Consider the following 20,321-nt stretch of genomic DNA (forward strand, 5'->3'; position numbering starts at 1 on the left):
CCCCGCAGGACCTGGGGGAATGCCAGAGAGCACCCTATTCTCATCAGGGACTGAGAGAGGGCGGGGGTGGGGCAGAACGAGGGAGGGGGGAAATGGAGGAGCCAAAGGCAGGGCAAAGAAGAGTCGGGGGCCATCACTGAGAGTCGCCACCAGCCTACAACCCCCTTTCTCTTTTTTTTTTTTTTTAAGATTTTATTTATTTATTTGACAGAGAGAAATCACAAGTAGATGGAGAGGCAGGCAGAGAGAGAGAGAGAGAGAGAGGGAAGCAGGCTCCCTGCCGAGCAGAGAGCCCGATGCGGGACTCGATCCCAGGACCCTGAGATCATGACCTGAGCCAAAGGCAGCGGCTTAACCCACTGAGCCACCCAGGCGCCCCTACCACCCCCTTTCTTAAGCTTAAAAAAAAATGCTAATTGATATATTACTGACCATCTGAGTCATCCTGCCCACGGGATCTTGCCAGCATTCCCGCTGGCTGTGTACACAAGCACACCCCGCTATCACCCACGCGTCCCACCCAGCGACACCAGCACCGGCCATCGCAATGTGTGCGCTCCGTCCACACCCACAGCTTCAGAATTGAGGAAGCATTCAGGATTGGGCTCTGAGCACCGGAAGAATGAAAGCAGCACTGGGAGGGCTCCCGAGGAGGTTAATGCCTGCGTGTGGCTGTGTGTGCCAGTGAGCCCCCGTGCCCTGTTGCTCTAGAGTGTGCGTGCGGGGCTGTGCACCTGCCTCTCTGGGACCCCACACCCAACCTCGTGCTCCCAGCAAACTAACCTATGGTTCTGATATAGATGCTACCCCCTTTGATGTCGTGTCCTTGCACAGTCAACAACTCGGGTACCAGAGCAGACCCTTTGGCTCTATGGATACGTGTCCCCGTTTTATGGGGGAAGAAGCAAAGGCTCCAAGGGGTTAAATGTCTTGCCTAACTCACAAAAGCAATGACGGTAGGTCTGTCATCTTAAGAAAAGCAGCAGGGGTCTCAGCACCTCCCTTGTTCCCTCTTTCCAAAACTGAGAGCTGCTCTGGAGTTCCAGAAGCTCCAGGGACGGAACGGAAGAAGGGGACAGACTGTGAAGTCCGAGCCAGGGCAGGTGGAGCACCCCTGGGCAGACCCCATGGCCATGTGCCGAAACCCCATGGACAAGCTGGCAGTGTAGAGAGGATAGGATGGGGCAGGAGCTGTTACCCGTGGTCTGGGGTGATCTGGGGTGATGGGTGATGGGTGGGGTGCAGAGCTGCCTCCTCGGGCAGGAAAGTGGCAGCTCTGGGGAGCAGCAAGGGGAGGAGCTTGTTCCAATCATTTTGGTCTAAAAAGGCACTGCCTTCTGCTCAGCAATGACTAACACTAGAAGCCAGTTTCTAGAAGCACCACCCCACCACCACCACCACCACCAGGTATTGTCTGCAGAGCTGGAAATCAAGAGGGGACTCTGGCCACAAGAGGATTTTCGTAAAGTTTAGCAGGACTAGCAGAAACCACAAAGACCCCTACTATGAGATCAGCACCCTTATTTCAAAGAAGAGGAATCTGAGGCCTGGACAGGGCAGGTAACTTGAGGCCAGCCCGCAAAGCCGCAGCCAAGTCAGAAATAGACGGCACGCCTCTAACTCAGAGCCAGATCGAGCCCTTTCCACCACTCTGTGGGTCTTGTTTTCCATTCATATCTTATCCTCTTCCCCATTCAGAACCATTTCTGAGTTGTGTATTCCTATCGGAGGATACAAAGTTGGGGTGAGGGGGTCCTGGGGCCCGGGCTGCCAGGGTGCCAAGCCTCTCGAGATTTCTCAGCAATAATGCAGCCGGCCTCACCGTGAGAATTGGGCAGCAAAGACACCCCGCCCCTCCATCACCCAGTAATGAAACCGGCAAATTCCCCGGGACGGACTGAGTCTCAACGGCCGGGGCTGGGTTCGTGCTCCCAACACAGAACGCGAAGGCACGAGACATCAGGGTTAATAAACAGCTTTATTGGCCTTCCATTTCCTTACATTCTCAATTAATTTGCCATTAAAGTGCGGGAAATTTTCTTAATCACGGTAACATTTATTGAAAGAAATCAGAACTAGTATCAGGAATGTGGCGGCCATGAAGGAAACATTTCTCCCACAAGACACAGAATGGGAGCCCCTCTTGTTGAGCTTGGGGGGGGGGGTCGGCCAATTTGCAAACAGATTCTAATTCTAGCTCACCGTGAGCACCGAACTGGCTAGGACCGCCACCCCTGGGGGGAAAAAAAGCAATGCTAGAGAGATCTAAAAACACCCACCCTGCCTGCCACCTCCTCTGGGTCCTCTTTGGGTGTCTGCTGTTTGAATAGATCCAATCTTAGGAGAAACGGAGGTCTGGCCCCCTCTACTGCCTTCTACCCCCACCCCACCCTTACTAACCAAAGCCCCCAAAGTCATTACAATGAAAAACTGGGTTTCCATTGCCCCAACACTAACAATGTTCAGTAAAAATGAGGATAATAAACACAAAAGCTTGCTTAGTAAACAGGAGCTCTCAGCGTTCAATGCAAAAACAAAAAACAAAAACTGAAATCTCAAGGCAAATCCTGTTGGCTCTGCACACGGGCTGGACGAACTTGGAACCATCCGTAGAGCTCCGGGCCGGGAGCACCAAGGCGGCTGGCTGGCTTTTTTCCGCACTTGCCCCGGGCAGAGGCCAGATCTTCGCGTTATGCTGAGGCTGTCGGTGTGTTTCTCTTTGCAGTTTATATACAAACACACCCAAGGCTGATGTATTTTTACAAAGATATGTACACACATGAGGCCCGCTACTCTTTCTTGGAAACCACCAGCTCCACCTCGGGAAGCTGGATACCAACCTTAGTCCCACTGTCGTTGCTGGAAGAGGAGGACAGTCGGGACTTCTTAGAGGCCAAGGACACTCCACTCCCTTGCAACTTGCCTGCCTCGTCATCACTCCCAGTCACCTCATAATGACCTTTGCTCTTTGACCCCAAGCCACCGAAGGTACCAAACTTCAGCTTTCCGTGTTTCCCTTTGACTTCCCCACCTTCAAACTCCAAGGTCCCGGTCGGGGTGGAAGGTGCCGAGAGCTCCCTTTCGTCACTGAAGGAATTGGAGCGGTGCCGGGGCTTCTTACTTTTAAATAAGGAGAACTTGCCTTTGGGGGATGACGTCTCAGCCTCAGTGTCTCCTTCCAGGGAACCGAGGCTGGCCTTTGAGCTCTTCAGGTCACCTTTGGACCCTGAAATGGATGCTTCCGGGGAGCCGGTGACACCGCCTTTCGCTTTAGGTTTGGAAAAATTGAACTTGGGCATTTTGATTTTGGACTTTTTAAGTTTCACGTCGGACTCTTCCCACTCGCCCTCTCCAGCTCCAGCCTGGGCAGTGGCCTCCACTTTAGGGAAGTTAATATCCACCCCGACTTCTCTGCCAATCAGCTCACGGCCAGAGAATGTGAATTTGGGGATCTTCATCTTGGGGAATGTTACTTTTCCAGATCTGCTTTCCAAGTGACCTGGAGACCCGGACACACTCAGCCCAGGACCCTGGAGTCCAACCTGGCCTCCTTTCACGCCTCCTTCTACTTTTGGTCCTGAGAAATGAAGTCCCCCAGCAAACTTCGGTGCATCCAAGTTAAGAGCAGAGGTGGCCTGGGGTCCTTTGACACTCACATGCCCTTCGCCCAGGCTGACAGCTGGGGTGCTGACAACCCCGGAAACATCCACACCTCCTTTGATTTTCGGGCCCTTCAAGCTGACACCGAAATCTGACTCAGGGGAGGCCACGTTAAGGGAAGGCCCCTTGACGCTAATGTCGGGAGCAGCCCCGTGGAAACCTATTCCTGAACCTTTCAGATCGCCTTTGATTTCAGGACCAGAAATTTGCCCCGTTGGGAGTTTCACATTCACGCCTGGCAGCTCTACATCACATCCAGAGGACTTGATTCCAGGCATCTGGAGGTTTCCTCCGAGGCCTTCAACGCTGACGCCTAGATGACTTCCTCCAACAGTGGGGCCTTTCATCTCACCAGTGGCCCCAAGGCTCCCTTTTATTTTTGGTCCTTCCAAGTTCAAGTCCATGTCTGGTGCTGAGACTTGAGGGCCAGAGATCTGAGGCCCTTTCAGGCTCAGGCCCCCAAGGTTCACATCCATAGCTGGTGCCTGCAGTTCTCCAGTCACTTGTGGCCCTTGGACGTTCACGTCCAAGTCGGACCCTGGAGTCGAGATGCCAAACTGAGGCAGCTTCATTTTGGGAAGTTTAATGCCACCTTCGGGGGCCTCCAGACTTACATCAGGAGCACCTACTGATACTTTAGGGCATTTGATGTCACCAGAGACAGCCAATTCCCCCTGCAGGCTTGGTCCCTTCAGGGTCACATCTGGGGCGCCAAGATTTAACGTGGTATCGATCCCAGGCACTTTCACACCATCTCCTTCCATCCTCACCTTTCCACCTTGACCTCTGAGGTCAAGCCCTGGGGCATGCACCTTCACACCAGGAACAGAAGCATCCAGGTCTCCCTTCAAACTTGGTCCTTTCAAGTTCAGGTCAACATCAGGTCCAGAGATTTTTGGCATAGAGAGGTTCACCGAAGGCAAGTCTACTTTTGGCCCTTTCAGAGACACATCCGGCCCTTCAAGCTTCACATCGGGTGTGCTCAAGCCTCCTTCGAGAGAGGGCAGCTGGGCATGGACCTCCGCTCCTCCCCCTTCCATCTTCACACCAGGGACGCCGATCTTGGGCACTGAAAACTTGGGGAACTTGATCTTTGATTCTGGACCTTGCAGATCTATGTCTGGTCCTTCCAGTCCCACACTTGAGACATCACCCTTTACCTTTGGTCCTTTCAAGCTAACATTCACATCGGGGATGGAGACCTGAGGGCCAGAAATGCCGAAGGACGGTGCTTTGACTTTAGCATCTGGGCCTTCAATGTTGATGTCAGGTGTGTCCAAGTTGGCCTGCACCCTGGGGCCCTTCAAGTCACCCTCTAGTTTTCCTGAGACATCCATGCCTGGCAGCTTGAACTTGGGAGCCTTCACCTTGATGTCGGGACCTTCGACATGAATCCCTGGCGAAGAAATGTCTACATCAGGCGCCTGTATTTCACCCTCCAGTTTGGGGCTTGGGAGGGGGGCCTCAGCTTTAAATTTAGGTGATTTAATGTCAAATTCTACATCTGGAAAGTACATTTTCCCGAACATAGGTTTCTTGGTTTTGGGGGATTTCACATCACCTTTAAGTGTGGCGTCTGGCCCGGTAACGTTGACATCTACCTCGGGGACCTTGAGACTGGCATCAATTTCGCCCCCGGGAACATTCAAGTCAAATCCCTGTTTTTTGGCCTTCATTTTAGGGCCACTCATGTGAATTTTGGGCATTTTAAATTTACTCTTCTTGCCCTTGCCACCAACACTAATTTCAGGAGTCTCAACATTCATCTCTGCCTCGGGAACAGTCACATCCAGAGAAGGTGATTTGATGTCAGCTTTAGGGCTTTTTGCCCCAAAACCAAACTTGGGTTTCTTGAATTTGGGAATTTTAATGTCTGGCCCCTCAACAGTAATATCTGGGCTCTCCATGTGTACATCCAAGCTTGGAGCTTCTAAATCAACTTTGGGCCCTTTGAGGTCCAGTTCAGCACCTTCCAACTTGGGACCAGAAATCCCAATTTTGGGTGCCTTGAAATGCAAATCAACATCAGGAACAGTTACTTTAGGGGCAGATATATCCAGCGATGGCATCTTCAAATGTGGGCCACTAAGCTTGGCATCTGGGCCTTCAAAATCCAGACCTGAACCTTTAAGGTCTACTTCTGGGCCTTTGAAAGTACCTTCGATCTTGGGGACCGACACATCAAAATCTCCTTTGACTTTGGATCCTTTCAAATCCAGGTCAACATCAGGCATGGAGATTTTGGGAGCTTTGATATTTATCTCTGGCATCTTGAACTTAGGGCCCTTCAGTTTCGCATCTGGACATTCAATATTCACATCTGGAACATCAATGTCCACTTTGGGGCCAGAAATGTCAATGTCAGCCTTGGGAAGGTTCACATCCACTTCTGGGCCTTCTCCCTTGAAGCCAGGCATGCTGAACTTGGGCATTTTCACCTTGGGCATCTTCAGGTGCCAGTCTGGACCATGAACGTCCACATCGGGGGCATCAATGTCCACTTTGGGCCCTTTGATATCAATTTCAGGGCCCTTGAGGTCACCTTCCACTTTAGGCAAAGACACATCCACATCACCCTTTACCTTGGGACCTTTCAAGTTTAAGTCAATATCAGGCATGGAGATCTTGGGAGCTTTGATGTTCATCTCAGGCATCTTGAACTTGGGGCCCTTCAGTTTTGCATCTGGACCTTCGATATTGACATCTGGAACATCGACATCCACCTTGGGTCCTGAGACATCAATATCAGCCTTGGGCAGGTTCACATCCACTTCTGGGCCTTCTCCTTTGAAGCCTGGCATGCTGAACTTGGGCATTTTCACCTTGGGCATCTTGAGGTGCCAGTCTGGGCCATGGACATCCACATCTGGGACATCAATGTCCACTTTGGGGCCCTTGATATCAACGTCAGGGCCCTTGAGGTCACCTTCAACTTTCGGCAGAGACACATCTACATCACCCTTTACCTTGGGACCCTTCAGATTCAGGTCCACTTCAGGCATGGAGATCTTGGGTGCCTTGAGGTGCAGGTCAGGCATTTTAAACTTGGGACCCTTGAGTTTCCCTTCTGGGCCGTGAATGTCAACATCAGGAGTGTCTATGTCCAGATTAGGGCCTTTAACATCGACTCTGGGGCCTTTCAGATCTCCTTCCAGTTTAGGAATGGAAATATCCAAATCTCCCTTTATCTTAGGTCCTTTCAAGTTCAAATCAATGTCACTCATGGAGATTTGTGGGGTTTTGAAATGGACATCAGGCATCTTAAATTTGGGACCTTTGAGTTTCCCTTCAGGACCTTCAATGTCCACCTCTGGCCCTTTTAGATCACCTTCCACCTTAGGTAATGAAAGGTCCACATCCCCCTTTACTTTTGGCCCCTTCAAATTTAAGTCCAAGTCAGGCATGGAGATCTTAGGGGCTTTAATATGCATCTCTGGCATCTTAAATTTGGGCCCCTTCAATTTTCCTTCTGGGCCCTCAATATTGATATCAGGAGTGTCAAAGTCCAATTTGGGGCCCTTGATGTCAACTTCAGGGCCCTTGAGGTCACCTTCCACCTTGGGCAAAGAAACATCCACATCACCCTTCATTTTGGGGCCCTTCAGGTTTAAGTCAAGCTCAGGCATGGAGATTTTGGGAGCTTTGATGTTCATCTCTGGCATCTTGAACTTAGGGCCCTTCAGTTTTGCATCTGGACATTCGATATTCACATCTGGAACATCAATGTCCACTTTGGGGCCAGAAATGTCAATGTCAGCCTTGGGAAGGTTCACATCCACTTCTGGGCCTTCTCCCTTGAAGCCAGGCATGCTGAACTTGGGCATTTTCACCTTGGGCATCTTCAGGTGCCAGTCTGGACCATGAACGTCCACATCGGGGGCATCAATGTCCACTTTGGGCCCTTTGATATCAATTTCAGGGCCCTTGAGGTCACCTTCCACTTTAGGCAAAGACACATCCACATCACCCTTTACCTTGGGACCTTTCAGGTGCAAATCAAAGTCAGGCATGGAGATCTTGGGGGCTTTGATGTTCATCTCAGGCATCTTGAACTTGGGGCCCTTCAGTTTTGCATCTGGACCTTCGATATTGACATCTGGAACATCGACATCCACCTTGGGTCCTGAGACATCAATATCAGCCTTGGGCAGGTTCACATCCACTTCTGGGCCTTCTCCTTTGAAGCCTGGCATGCTGAACTTGGGCATTTTCACCTTGGGCATCTTGAGGTGCCAGTCTGGGCCATGGACATCCACATCTGGGACATCAATGTCCACTTTGGGGCCCTTGATATCAACGTCAGGGCCCTTGAGGTCACCTTCAACTTTCGGCAGAGACACATCCACATCACCCTTTACTTTTGGCCCCTTCAGATTCAGGTCCACTTCAGGCATGGAGATCTTGGGTGCCTTAAGGTGCAGGTCAGGCATTTTAAACTTGGGACCTTTGAGTTTCCCTTCTGGGCCATGAATGTCAACATCAGGAGTGTCTATGTCTACCTTGGGTCCTGAGATGTCAATGTCAGCTTTGGGCAGGGTCACATCCACATCTGGACCCTCGCCTTTGAAGCCAGGCATGCTGAACTTGGGCATTTTCACCTTGGGCATCTTCAGGTGCCAGTCTGGACCATGAACATCCACATCTGGGACATCAACATCCACCTTGGGGCCTTTGATGTCAACTTCAGGGGCCGTTAGGTCACCTTCCACCTTAGGAAGAGAAACATCCACATCTCCTTTCATCTTAGGACCTTTCAGATGCAAATCAAAGTCAGGCATGGAGATCTTGGGGGCTTTGATGTTCATCTCTGGCATCTTGAACTTGGGGCCCTTCAGTTTTGCATCTGGACCTTCGATATTGACATCTGGAGCATCAATGTCCACCTTGGGTCCTGAGACATCAATGTCAGCCTTGGGTAGGTTCACATCCACTTCTGGGCCTTCTCCTTTGAACCCTGGCATGCTGATCTTGGGCATTTTTATCTTGGGCATCTTCAGGTGCCAGTCTGGGCCATGAACATCCACATCTGGGGCATCAATGTCCACTTTGGGGCCCTTGATGTCAACATCAGGAACTTTAATCTCACCTTCCACTTTTGGCAAAGACACATCCACATCACCTTTCACTTTAGGGCCCTTCAGGTTAAGATCAATGTCTGGCATGGAGATCTTGGGGGCTTTGATGTTCATCTCAGGCATCTTGAACTTGGGACCTTTCAACTTTCCCTCAGGACCCTCAATGTTAACATCAGGGCCTTCAATGTCCACCTTGGGTCCAGTCACATCAATGTCAGCCTTGGATAGATTCACATCCACTTCCGGGCCTTCTCCTTTGAACCCTGGCATGCTGATCTTGGGCATTTTTATTTTAGGCATCTTCAGGTGCCAGTCCGGTCCATGAACATCCACATCAGGAGCATCAATGTCCACTTTGGGACCTTTAAGGTCCACCTCAGGACCTTTCAGATCCCCTTCAAACTTGGGGAGGGAAACATCCATATCACCTTTCACTTTGGGGCCCTTCAAGTTTAAATCAATATCAGGCATGGAAATCTTAGGAGTCTTTAGGTGCATCTCTGGCATCTTGAATTTGGGCCCCTTCAGTTTCCCCTCTGGGCCTTCAATGTTAATATCAGGAGTGTCAATGTCCACTTTGGGGCCCTTGATGTCTACCTCAGGGCCCTTTAAGTCACCTTCTACTTTTGGCAAAGATATATCCACATCACCTTTCATTTTGGGGCCCTTCAAGTTCAGATCAAGGTCAGGCATGGAGATTTTGGGGGCTTTGATGTTCATTTCAGGCATCTTGAACTTGGGACCCTTCAGTTTCACATCTGGACCTTCAATATTCACATCCGGGGCATCAATGTCCATTTTGGGGCCAGAAATATCAATGTCCGCTTTAGGGAGAGTAACATCCACATCTGGACCTTCACCTTTGAAACCTGGCATGCTGAACTTGGGCATTTTCACCTTTGGCATTTTCAGGTGCCAGTCTGGGCCATGAACATCCACACCAGGGGCATCAACGTCCACTTTGGGCCCTTTAATATCAATCTCTGGTCCTTTCAGATCCCCTTCAACTTTGGGCAGAGAAACATCCATATCACCTTTCACTTTGGGGCCCTTCAGGTTTAAATCAATGTCAGGCATGGAGATTTTGGGAGTTTTGATATTCATGTCAGGCATCTTGAGTTTGGGGCCTTTTAAGCTTCCTTCTACACCTTCCACATTTATTTCTGGACCCTCAATCTCCACTTTGGGCCCCTCAATGTTGAGATCTCCTTTTGGCAGATCCACAGCCATTTCTGGCCCTTCCACTTTTAAGCCAGGCACACCAAACTTGGGCATTTTCATTTTGGGCATTTTCAAACTCCAATCTGGACCATGAACATCCACATCAGGTGCATCAAGATGAACTTCTGGTGCTTTAATATCTACTTTGGGTCCTTTAAAGTCACCTTCTAAATTAGGAGCTGTAACATCTAAGTCTCCTTTGACTTTAGGGCCTTTCAGATTTAACTCTACATCAGGCATAGAAACTTTAGGAGATGAAATACTCAGGAAAGGCATTTTGAACTTAGATCCTTTCACTTTCCCTTGGACCTCAACATCAGGAGCATTAATATCAACTTTTGGACCTGTCACATCAATATCTGGCTTTTTAACTTTGACATCCACCTCAGGTGTCTGAACTTTGGAGCCTGAAAAGTTAAATTTAGGAAGCTTAAAACGTGATTTCTTTGCCTTGCCATCAAGATTGACCTTAGGACCAGAAATGTCCACTTCTGGCCCCTTTACATCCAGCTTGGGAGCTTTAACATCACCTTCCAGTTTGGGCCCGGAAACATCAACATCTCCCTTAAGCTTTGCGCCTTTCAAATTCAGGTCAATTTCTGGCATGGAGATTTTGGGCATATTTACATGCATGTCTGGCATCTTCAGTTTGGGACCTTTCAATTTGCCCTCAGGACCATGAATGTCAATATCTGGAGCATCTACATCTATCTTTGGGCCCTTGATGTCAAGAGCAGGCCCTTTCACATCACCTTCTACATTTGGAAGGGAAACATCCACTTCTCCTTTCATTTTAGGGCCTTTAAGGTTAAGATCCAAATCTGGCATGGATATCTTAGGAGCTTTGATGTTCATCTCTGGCATCTTGAACTTGGGGCCCTTCAGTTTTGCATCTGGACCTTCGATATTGACATCTGGAGCATCAATGTCCACCTTGGGTCCTGAGACATCAATGTCAGCCTTGGGTAGGTTCACATCCACTTCTGGGCCTTCTCCTTTGAACCCTGGCATGCTGATCTTGGGCATTTTTATCTTGGGCATCTTCAGGTGCCAGTCTGGGCCATGAACATCCACATCTGGGGCATCAATGTCCACTTTGGGGCCCTTGATGTCAACATCAGGAACTTTAATCTCACCTTCCACTTTTGGCAAAGACACATCCACATCACCTTTCACTTTAGGGCCCTTCAGGTTAAGATCAATGTCTGGCATGGAGATCTTGGGGGCTTTGATGTTCATCTCAGGCATCTTGAACTTGGGACCTTTCAACTTTCCCTCAGGACCCTCAATGTTAACATCAGGGCCTTCAATGTCCACCTTGGGTCCAGTCACATCAATGTCAGCCTTGGGTAGATTCACATCCACTTCCGGGCCTTCTCCTTTGAACCCTGGCATGCTGATCTTGGGCATTTTTATTTTGGGCATCTTCAGGTGCCAGTCTGGGCCCTGAACATCCACATCTGGGACATCAACATCCACCTTGGGACCCTTGATGTTAACCTCAGGGCCCTTGAGGTCACCTTCAACTTTGGGCAGAGACACATCCACATCACCCTTTACCTTGGGACCTTTCAGGTGCAAATCGAAGTCAGGCATGGAGATCTTGGGGGCTTTGATGTTCATCTCTGGCATCTTGAACTTGGGACCTTTCAACTTTCCCTCAGGACCCTCAATGTTAACATCAGGGCCTTCAATGTCCACCTTGGGTCCTGAGACATCAATATCAGCCTTGGGTAGGTTCACATCCACTTCTGTGCCCTCTCCTTTGAAGCCTGGCATGCTGAACTTGGGCATTTTCATCTTGGGCATTTTCAGGTGCCAGTCTGGGCCATGGACATCCACATCTGGAACATCAATGTCCACTTTGGGGCCTTTGAGATCGACTTCAGGGCCTTTCAGATCTCCCTCTAATTTGGGACCTTTGACATCCACATCTCCTTTTATTTTTGGACCTGCTAGATTAATATCAATATCTGGCATGGATATCTTTGGAGTCTTCAAATGCATTTCAGGCATCTTAAACTTTGGACTTTTCCACTTTCCTTCAGGTCCTTCAATATTCACATCAGGACATTCAACATCCACTTTGGGTCCTGACACATCTATGTCAGCCTTGGGTAGGTTCACATCCACTTCTGGGCCTTCTCCCTTGAAGCCAGGCATGCTGAACTTGGGCATTTTCACCTTGGGCATCTTCAGGTGCCAGTCTGGACCATGAACATCCACATCTGGAACATCAACATCCACCTTGGGGCCTTTGATGTCAACTTCAGGGGCCTTTAAATCACCTTCAACTTTGGGCAGAGACACATCCACATCACCCTTTACCTTGGGACCTTTCAGGTGCAAATCAAAGTCAGGCATGGAGATCTTGGGGGCTTTGATGTTCATCTCTGGCATCTTGAACTTAGGACCTTTCAACTTTCCCTCAGGACCCTCAATGTTAACATCAGGGCCTTCAATGTCCACCTTGGGTCCTGAGACATCAATATCAGCCTTGGGTAGGTTCACATCCACTTCTGGGCCCTCTCCTTTGAAGCCTGGCATGCTGAACTTCGGCATTTTCATCTTGGGCATCTTCAGGTGCCAGTCTGGGCCCTGAACATCCACATCTGGGACATCAACATCCACCTTGGGACCCTTGATGTTAACTTCAGGGCCCTTGAGGTCACCTTCAACTTTGGGCAGAGACACATCCACATCACCCTTTACCTTGGGACCTTTCAGGTGCAAATCGAAGTCAGGCATGGAGATCTTGGGGGCTTTGATGTTCATCTCAGGCATCTTGAACTTGGGACCTTTCAACTTTCCCTCAGGACCCTCAATGTTAACATCGGGGCCTTCAATGTCCACCTTGGGTCCAGTCACATCAATATCAGCCTTGGGCAGGTTCACATCCACTTCTGGGCCTTCTCCTTTGAAGCCTGGCATGCTGAACTTGGGCATTTTCATCTTGGGCATTTTCAGGTGCCAGTCTGGGCCCTGAACATCCACATCTGGGACATCAATGTCCACTTTGGGGGCCTTCAGGTCACCTTCCACCTTAGGCAAGGAAATGTCCACATCTCCTTTGACCTTAGGACCTTTCAAGTGTAAATCTACATCTGGCATGGAGATCTTGGGAGCTTTGATATTCATTTCCGGCATCTTAAATTTAGGCCCCTTGATTTTTCCCTCTGGACTCTCGATGCTCATCTCTGGGACTTCAATGTCAACTTTGGGTCCTGAGAGACCAATGTCAGCTTTGGGAAGATTCACATCTACCTCTGGACCCTCTGCTTTGACACCAGGAACGCTGAACTTGGGCATTTTCATTTTGGGCATCTTCAGGTGCCAATCTGGGCCATGAACATCAGGAGCATTTATATCTACTTTTGGGCCCTTGATGTTCACATCTGGTACTTTAATTTTACCTTCTACCTCAGGCACAGACACATCAACATCCCCCTTGATTTTTGGTCCTTTCAAATTTAGGTCCACGTCAGGCATAGAAATATTTGGGGCTTTGAAATGCATGTCAGGCATCTTGAACTTAGGACCTTTCAATTTTCCCTCTGGTCCTTCAATGTCAATATCTGGCCCACTGATGTCACCTTTGAGGTCTGGCCCTTTGAGGTCACCTTCCAATTTGGGAACATCAACATCCACCTCTCCCTTTATCTTGGGACTTTTTAAGTGTAGATCAATGTCTGGCATGGAGATTTTGGGAGCTTTAAAGTGCATGTCTGGCATCTTAAATTTAGGACTTTTCCATTTGCCATCTGGACCTTCCACAGCTACTTCTGGCATGTCAACATCCAATTTGGGGCCTTTGACATCCACTTCCGGACCCTTTAACTCTCCCTCCAGCTTTGGGGCAGAAACATCAAAGTCTCCTTTGATTTTAGGCCCTTTTAAGTTGAAATCAACATCAGGCATGGAGATCTTAGGGGCATGAAAGTGCATTTCAGGCATCTTGAACTTAGGGCCTTTCAGTTTTCCTTCTGGACCCTCAATGTTCATATCTGGTGCTTCAATGTCCACCTTAGGTCCAGAAATGTCAATGTCAGCCTTGGGCAGGTTCACATCCACATCTGGGCCCTCACCTTTAAAGCCGGGCATACTGAACTTGGGCATTTTCATCTTGGGCATCTTCAGGTGCCACTCTGGGCCATGAGCATCCACATCTGGAGCATCAATGTCTACTTTGGGGCCTTTAATGTCCACATCTGGCACTTTCATTTCACCTTCTATCTTGGGCACAGACACATCCACATCCCCTTTGACTTTGGGGCCTTTCAAGTGTAAGTCCACATCAGGCATGGAGATCTTGGGGGTCTTGAAGTGCATGTCTGGCATCTTAAACTTAGGGCCTTTCAACTTTGCATCAGGACACTCCAGTTCAACATCAGGCATCTCCACATCCACACTGGGGCCTTTCAAATCGCCTTCCAATTTTGACACAGACACATCCACATCTCCCTTTAGTTTTGGCCCCTTAAGATTCAAGTTCACATCAGGCATGGAGATCTTGGGAGCCTTGAAGTGCATCTCAGGCATCTTGAATTTGGGGCCTTTCAGCTTTCCTTCCGGTCCTTCAATGTTAACATCGGGGGCTTCAATGTCCACTTTGGGTCCAGAGATATCAATGTCAGCCTTGGGCAGGTTCACATCCACATCTGGGCCCTCACCTTTGAAGCCAGGCATGCTGAACTTGGGCATTTTCATTTTGGGCATCTTCAGGTGCCAGTCTGGGCCATGAACGTCCACATCTGGGACATTAACATCCAGTTTGGGTCCTTTGATGTCCACATCTGGCACTTTCATTTCACCTTCTATCTTGGGCACAGACACGTCCACATCCCCCTTCACCTTAGGACCTTTCAAGTGTAAGTCCACGTCAGGCATGGAGATCTTGGGGGTCTTGAAGTGCATCTCAGGCATCTTAAACTTAGGGCCTTTCAACTTGGCATCAGGACATTCCAGATCAACATCAGGCATCTCCACATCTACACTAGGACCTTTGATATCAACTTGTGGACCTCTCAGTTCACCTTCTAGCTCAGGCACAGAAGCATCAATTTCTCCTTTCACTTTGGGACCCTTCAAATTCAAGTCCACATCCGGCATGGATATCTTAGGAGCTTTGATATTCAACTTAGGCATCTTAAATTTAGAGCCCTTTAATTTTCCTTCTGGTCCCTCTATATCCAAATCAGGAGCATCAATGTCCATTTTGGGGCCAGAAACATTAATGTCAGCCTTAGGCAGGTTCACATCCACTTCTGGGCCCTCACCTTTGAAGCCAGGCATGCTGAACTTGGGCATTTTCACCTTGGGCATCTTCAGGTGCCAGTCTGGGCCATGAACATCCACATCTGGGACATCAATATCTACTTTAGGCCCTTTAATGTCCACATCTGGCACTTTCATTTCACCTTCTATCTTGGGCATAGACACATCCATATCCCCTTTGACTTTGGGGCCTTTCAAGTGTAAGTCCACATCAGGCATGGAGATCTTAGGAGTCTTAAAGTGCATGTCTGGCATCTTAAACTTAGGACCTTTCAGCTTCCCTTCTGGACCCTCAATATCAATATCACCAACATCTACATCCATCTTTGGGGTCTTCATGTCAATTTCAGGACCTTTCAAGTCTCCTTCCACTTTGGGAAGAGAAACATCTACATCAGTTTTCAGTTTAGGAGCTTTTAGATTAAGTCCAACATCAGGCATAGAGATTTTGTGTGTCTGTATATTCATGCTTGGCATCTTAAATTTGGGACCTTTTAGCTTCCCCTCTGGACCTTCAATATTAACATCTGGAGCATCAATGTCCACCTTGGGAGCTGAGACATCAATGTCAGCCTTTGGCAGGTTTACATCCACTTCTGGGCCCTCACCTTTGAAGCCTGGCATGCTGAACTTGGGCATTTTCACTTTGGGCATCTTCAAGTGCCAGTCTGGGCCATGACCTCCCACATCTGGTGCATTAATGTCTACTTTGGGACTTTTGATGTCAACATCAGCTTTTATCTCTCCTTCTACTTTTGGAATTGTTACATCATAATCTCCTTTGATTTTAGGACCTTTCAAATGTAAACCAACATCTGGCATGGATATCTTCTGAGGCTTTATATTCATTTCTGGCATCTTAAATTTAGGACCTTTTATTTTTGCATCTGGACCATCAATATTCACATCTGGAACTTCAACATCCACCTTGGGCCCTGAGACATCAATGTTGGCCTTGGGCAGGTTCACATCCACTTCTGGGCCTTCTCCTTTGAAGCCAGGCATGCTGAACTTGGGCATTTTCACCTTGGGCATCTTCAAGTGCCAGTCTGGGCCTTGAACATCCACATCTGGAGCACTGATATCAACTTTGGGCCCTTTAATGTCCACATCCGGCACCTTTATTTCACCTTCTACATCAGGCACAGACACATCCACATCTCCCTTTAGTTTTGGCCCCTTAAGATTCAAGTTCACATCAGGCATGGAGATCTTGGGAGCCTTGAAGTGCATCTCAGGCATCTTGAATTTGGGGCCTTTCAGCTTTCCTTCCGGTCCTTCAATGTTAACATCGGGGGCTTCAATGTCCACTTTGGGTCCAGAGATATCAATGTCAGCCTTGGGCAGGTTCACATCCACATCTGGGCCCTCACCTTTGAAGCCAGGCATGCTGAACTTGGGCATTTTCATTTTGGGCATCTTCAGGTGCCAGTCTGGGCCATGAACGTCCACATCTGGGACATCAACATCCAGTTTGGGTCCTCTGATGTCCACATCTGGCACTTTCATTTCACCTTCTATCTTGGGCACAGACACGTCCACATCCCCCTTCACCTTAGGACCTTTCAAGTGTAAGTCCACGTCAGGCATGGAGATCTTGGGGGTCTTGAAGTGCATCTCAGGCATCTTAAACTTGGGACCCGTCAGCTTCCCTTCTGGACCTTCAAGGCTCACATCTGGGGCTTCAATGTCAACTTTAGGTCCAGAGATGTCAATGTCAGCCTTAGGCAGGTTCACATCCACATCTGGGCCCTCGCCTTTCAAGCTGGGCATGCTGAACTTGGGCATTTTCATCTTGGGCATTTTCAGGCTCCAGTCTGCACCTTGGACTTCCACATCTGGTGCTTTAAGGTCTACCTGGGGTCCTTTGATGTCCACATCTGGAACTTTCATCTCACCTTCTATTTTCGGTGCTGACATATCTAGACTGCCTTTCACTTTGGGTCCTTTAAGATCCAAGTCAACATCTGGGAGAGTCATCTTAGGAGCCTTAAAGTGCATCTCAGGCATCTTAAACTTGGGGCCTTTCAACTTTCCTTCTGGTCCTTCAAGGCCCAAATCTGGAGCACTAATATCTACCTTGGGTGCAGAAATGTCCACATCAGCCTTTGTCAGGTTCACATCCACTTCTGGGCCCTCACCTTTGAGGCTGGGCATGGTGAATTTGGGCATTTTCATCTTGGGCATCTTTAGGTTCCATTCAGGACCATGAACTTCAACATCTGGGGCACCGATGTCTACTTTTGGCCCTTTGAGTTCCCCTTCCATCTTTGGCACTGTAACATCATATTCTCCCTTCACCTTGGGACCTTTCATATGCAAATCCACATCAGGCATAGAGATCTTAGGAGCCTTGATATTCATCTCAGGCATCTTAAACTTAGGACCCTTCAGCTTTCCTTCAGGTCCTTCAATGTTCACATCTGGAACTTCAACGTCCACTGTGGGTCCGGAGATGTCAATGTCAGCCTTAGGCAGGTTCACATCCACTTCTGGGCCCTCACCTTTGAAGCCAGGCATGCTGAACTTGGGCATTTTCATTTTGGGCATCTTCAGGTGCCAGTCTGGGCCGTGAACATCAACATCTGGAACATTGATATCCACTTTGGCACTTTTAAGTTCAACATCAGGAACTTTAATCTCACCTTCCACTTTTGGCACTGTGACATCATATTCTCCCTTTACTTTAGGGCCTTTCAAATGTAAGTCCACATCTGGCATGGAGATCTTTGGGGCTTTGATATTCATCTCAGGCATCTTAAACTTAGGTCCTTTCAGTTTCCCTTCTGGTCCCTCAAGGCTCACATCTGGAGCACTAACATCTACCTTGTGCCCAGAAATGTCCACATCAACCTTGGGCAGGTTCACATCCACTTCTGGGCCCTCTGCTTTGAATCCTGGCACACTGAATTTTGGCATTTTCATCTTGGGCATCTTCAGGTGCCAGTCTGGGCCCTGAACATCCACATCTGGAGCATCAGTGTCCATTTTGGGGCCTTTCAGTTCCCCTTCAAGTTTTGGGACTGTTACATCATACTCTCCTTTTACCTTTGTGCCTTTAACATGCAAATCGACATCAGGTATGGAGATCTTTGGTGTCTTGACACTCATTTCAGGCAGCTTAATATCAGGGCCTTTAAGTTTGCCTCCTGGGCCCACTATGTTGACATTTGGGGCCTCCACACTGACCTTGGGCCCTGGAATACTGACATCTCCTTTGGGTAGTTTCACATCTACATCTGGGCCTTCCCCTTCAGCTCCTGGAGTGCTGAACTTGGGCATTTTCAGGTTCCAGTCTGGGCCATGAACTTCCACACCTGGGGCACTGACATCAACTTTGGGGCCTTTGACATCCACTTCAGGGACTTTGACTTTCCCTTCTACTTTGGGAAGCGTGACATCTACACCCCCTTTCATTTTAGGGGCAGCCGCATTTAGATCTACATCTGCCATAGAGATCCTGCACGTTCCTGCTTTTCCAGGACTACCAAGCGTGGGTCCCATCAGGGTCCCCTCAAGGCTAGGTGTCTCTGTGTCCACTTTGGAGCCTTTAACTGCCACTTGAGGGCCTTTAATGTCACCTTGTACCCCAGGCACTGAAACCTTAATATCTCCCTTCACTTTAGGGGATCCAAGGCTCAGATCCACATCCTGCATGGAGATTTTAGGTTTCTGCATGATCATTTCAGGAGTCTTGACTTTCGTACCCTTCACCTTCCCTTCCAGCCCCCCAGCAGCAACCTCAGGCAGGCTGACATCACCAGAGATCCCAGGAAGAGTCACTTCACCTGTGGGCAGTGTCACATCAATGCCAGTTCCCTCTCCCTTTGAACCTGACACAGAGAATTTGGGAACTTTCATCTTGGGCATATTCAGTTTGCCCCCAGGCCCGTGAAGATCAACATCAGGGGCTTGAACTTCCACACTAGAGCCAGTGACAGTGCCCTTGATTTTGGGACCTGAAATGTCCACCCCTATGCTCCCCTGTGGCTTGACACCTTTCAGGCCGAGGTCACTCTCAAGAGATGGCCCAGTGATTTGGGGTCCCTTCAGCTTCCCCTCAAGCCCCTCAATATTGGCAGAAGGAGCACTGACTTCTAGCTGAGGGGTCTGGATGTTCCCGCCAATGGTCAGGCCGGGCTTGCCACCCTTGTGTCCCACAGAGAACTCGGGTGCAGAAATGCTCAAACCGGCTCCTGGGGCCTGGCCCTCAGGCACTGTCAAGACACCGAATTTTGGCACCTTCATAGTGGGAATTTTAATTTTCCCATTAGTGCCACTCTCCAGAGATGGGTCCTGTACCTCCACTGCCCCACCCCCAAGAGAAGACGAAATGTCCGCTCCTGGTACTTGGACCCCTCCTTTGCCACCCAAGTCCAAGCCCTTCGCACTGACACTGACACCTGGGCTCCCCACCTTTATCCCAGGCACGGTGACCTGGAGCTTCGAGTGGCCAGCACCTTGGAGCTCTGGTCCCGAAGCAGAAACAGACCCCGCTCGGATGTCCACAACAGAGCCTGTGGTAGGAGATGCTGCCCCCGAGCCCGAGGGCAGTCTGATCACTGTCTTGCCAGGCTGGGTCTCCACATCCACAGCGGAAATTTCAGTCAGTTTGTGCCGGGGAATCTTGATCTTGAACTCTGGGCTGCTGATATCGATCTCCCTGGCTCCTTCGTGGCCTGTCACATCAACAGTGTAGGCCGTAACCCTTCTCGTCACGGTGATGGTGCGGCTCTGGGTTTCCCCAGGTTCCCCTTCTAGTCCGTCCTCCGACCTCAGCCGAGGCTTGATCTTCGTGGTGTAGATGCGCTGATAGTCCTCGTCATCCCCGCTCTGCAGAAAGACACGGCCGGGAGACGTTGCAGCAGGATCTGCCTGACCACGGACGCCCGGCCACAGCCCAGCCGACAACATGGTTGCCTGTTTACCACAGAAGCTGGGACCAGAACGGAGGCCCACAGAGCCTCCTGGGGCAGAGCACGGAGGGGTGAGGAAAGGGGCTGACAGCCACATCACAAGAGGGAAACAAATTATTTGGGGAAACTCTGTGAAGTAAAAGCTATGGGGGAGAGAAGCAGGGTAGACTCCTGC

At 49.4% G+C, this 20,321-nt stretch overlaps 1 protein-coding gene across 8 annotated transcripts in view; it reads right to left on the bottom strand.

Moving 5' to 3' along the window:
• Window positions 1-1,959: 1,959 nt before the first annotated feature.
• Window positions 1,960-20,321, bottom strand: part of AHNAK (AHNAK nucleoprotein) — a 30,344-nt gene continuing 11,982 nt past the window's right edge. For 2 of the 8 annotated variants that reach the window (XM_032357032.1, XM_032357033.1), the window contains exon 5: window positions 1,960-20,063. In XM_032357032.1, the coding sequence (XP_032212923.1) occupies window positions 2,790-20,063 (17,274 nt within the window). In that variant the 3' untranslated portion in view covers window positions 1,960-2,789. The remainder of the gene's footprint in view (window positions 20,064-20,321) is intronic. The other 6 variants (XM_032357039.1, XM_032357037.1, XM_032357038.1 and 3 more) reach the window with 6 other exon arrangements.

The sequence above is a fragment of the Mustela erminea genome, chromosome 9 (assembly GCF_009829155.1).
Source record: "Mustela erminea isolate mMusErm1 chromosome 9, mMusErm1.Pri, whole genome shotgun sequence".
NCBI classification, from domain to species: Eukaryota; Metazoa; Chordata; class Mammalia; order Carnivora; family Mustelidae; genus Mustela; species Mustela erminea.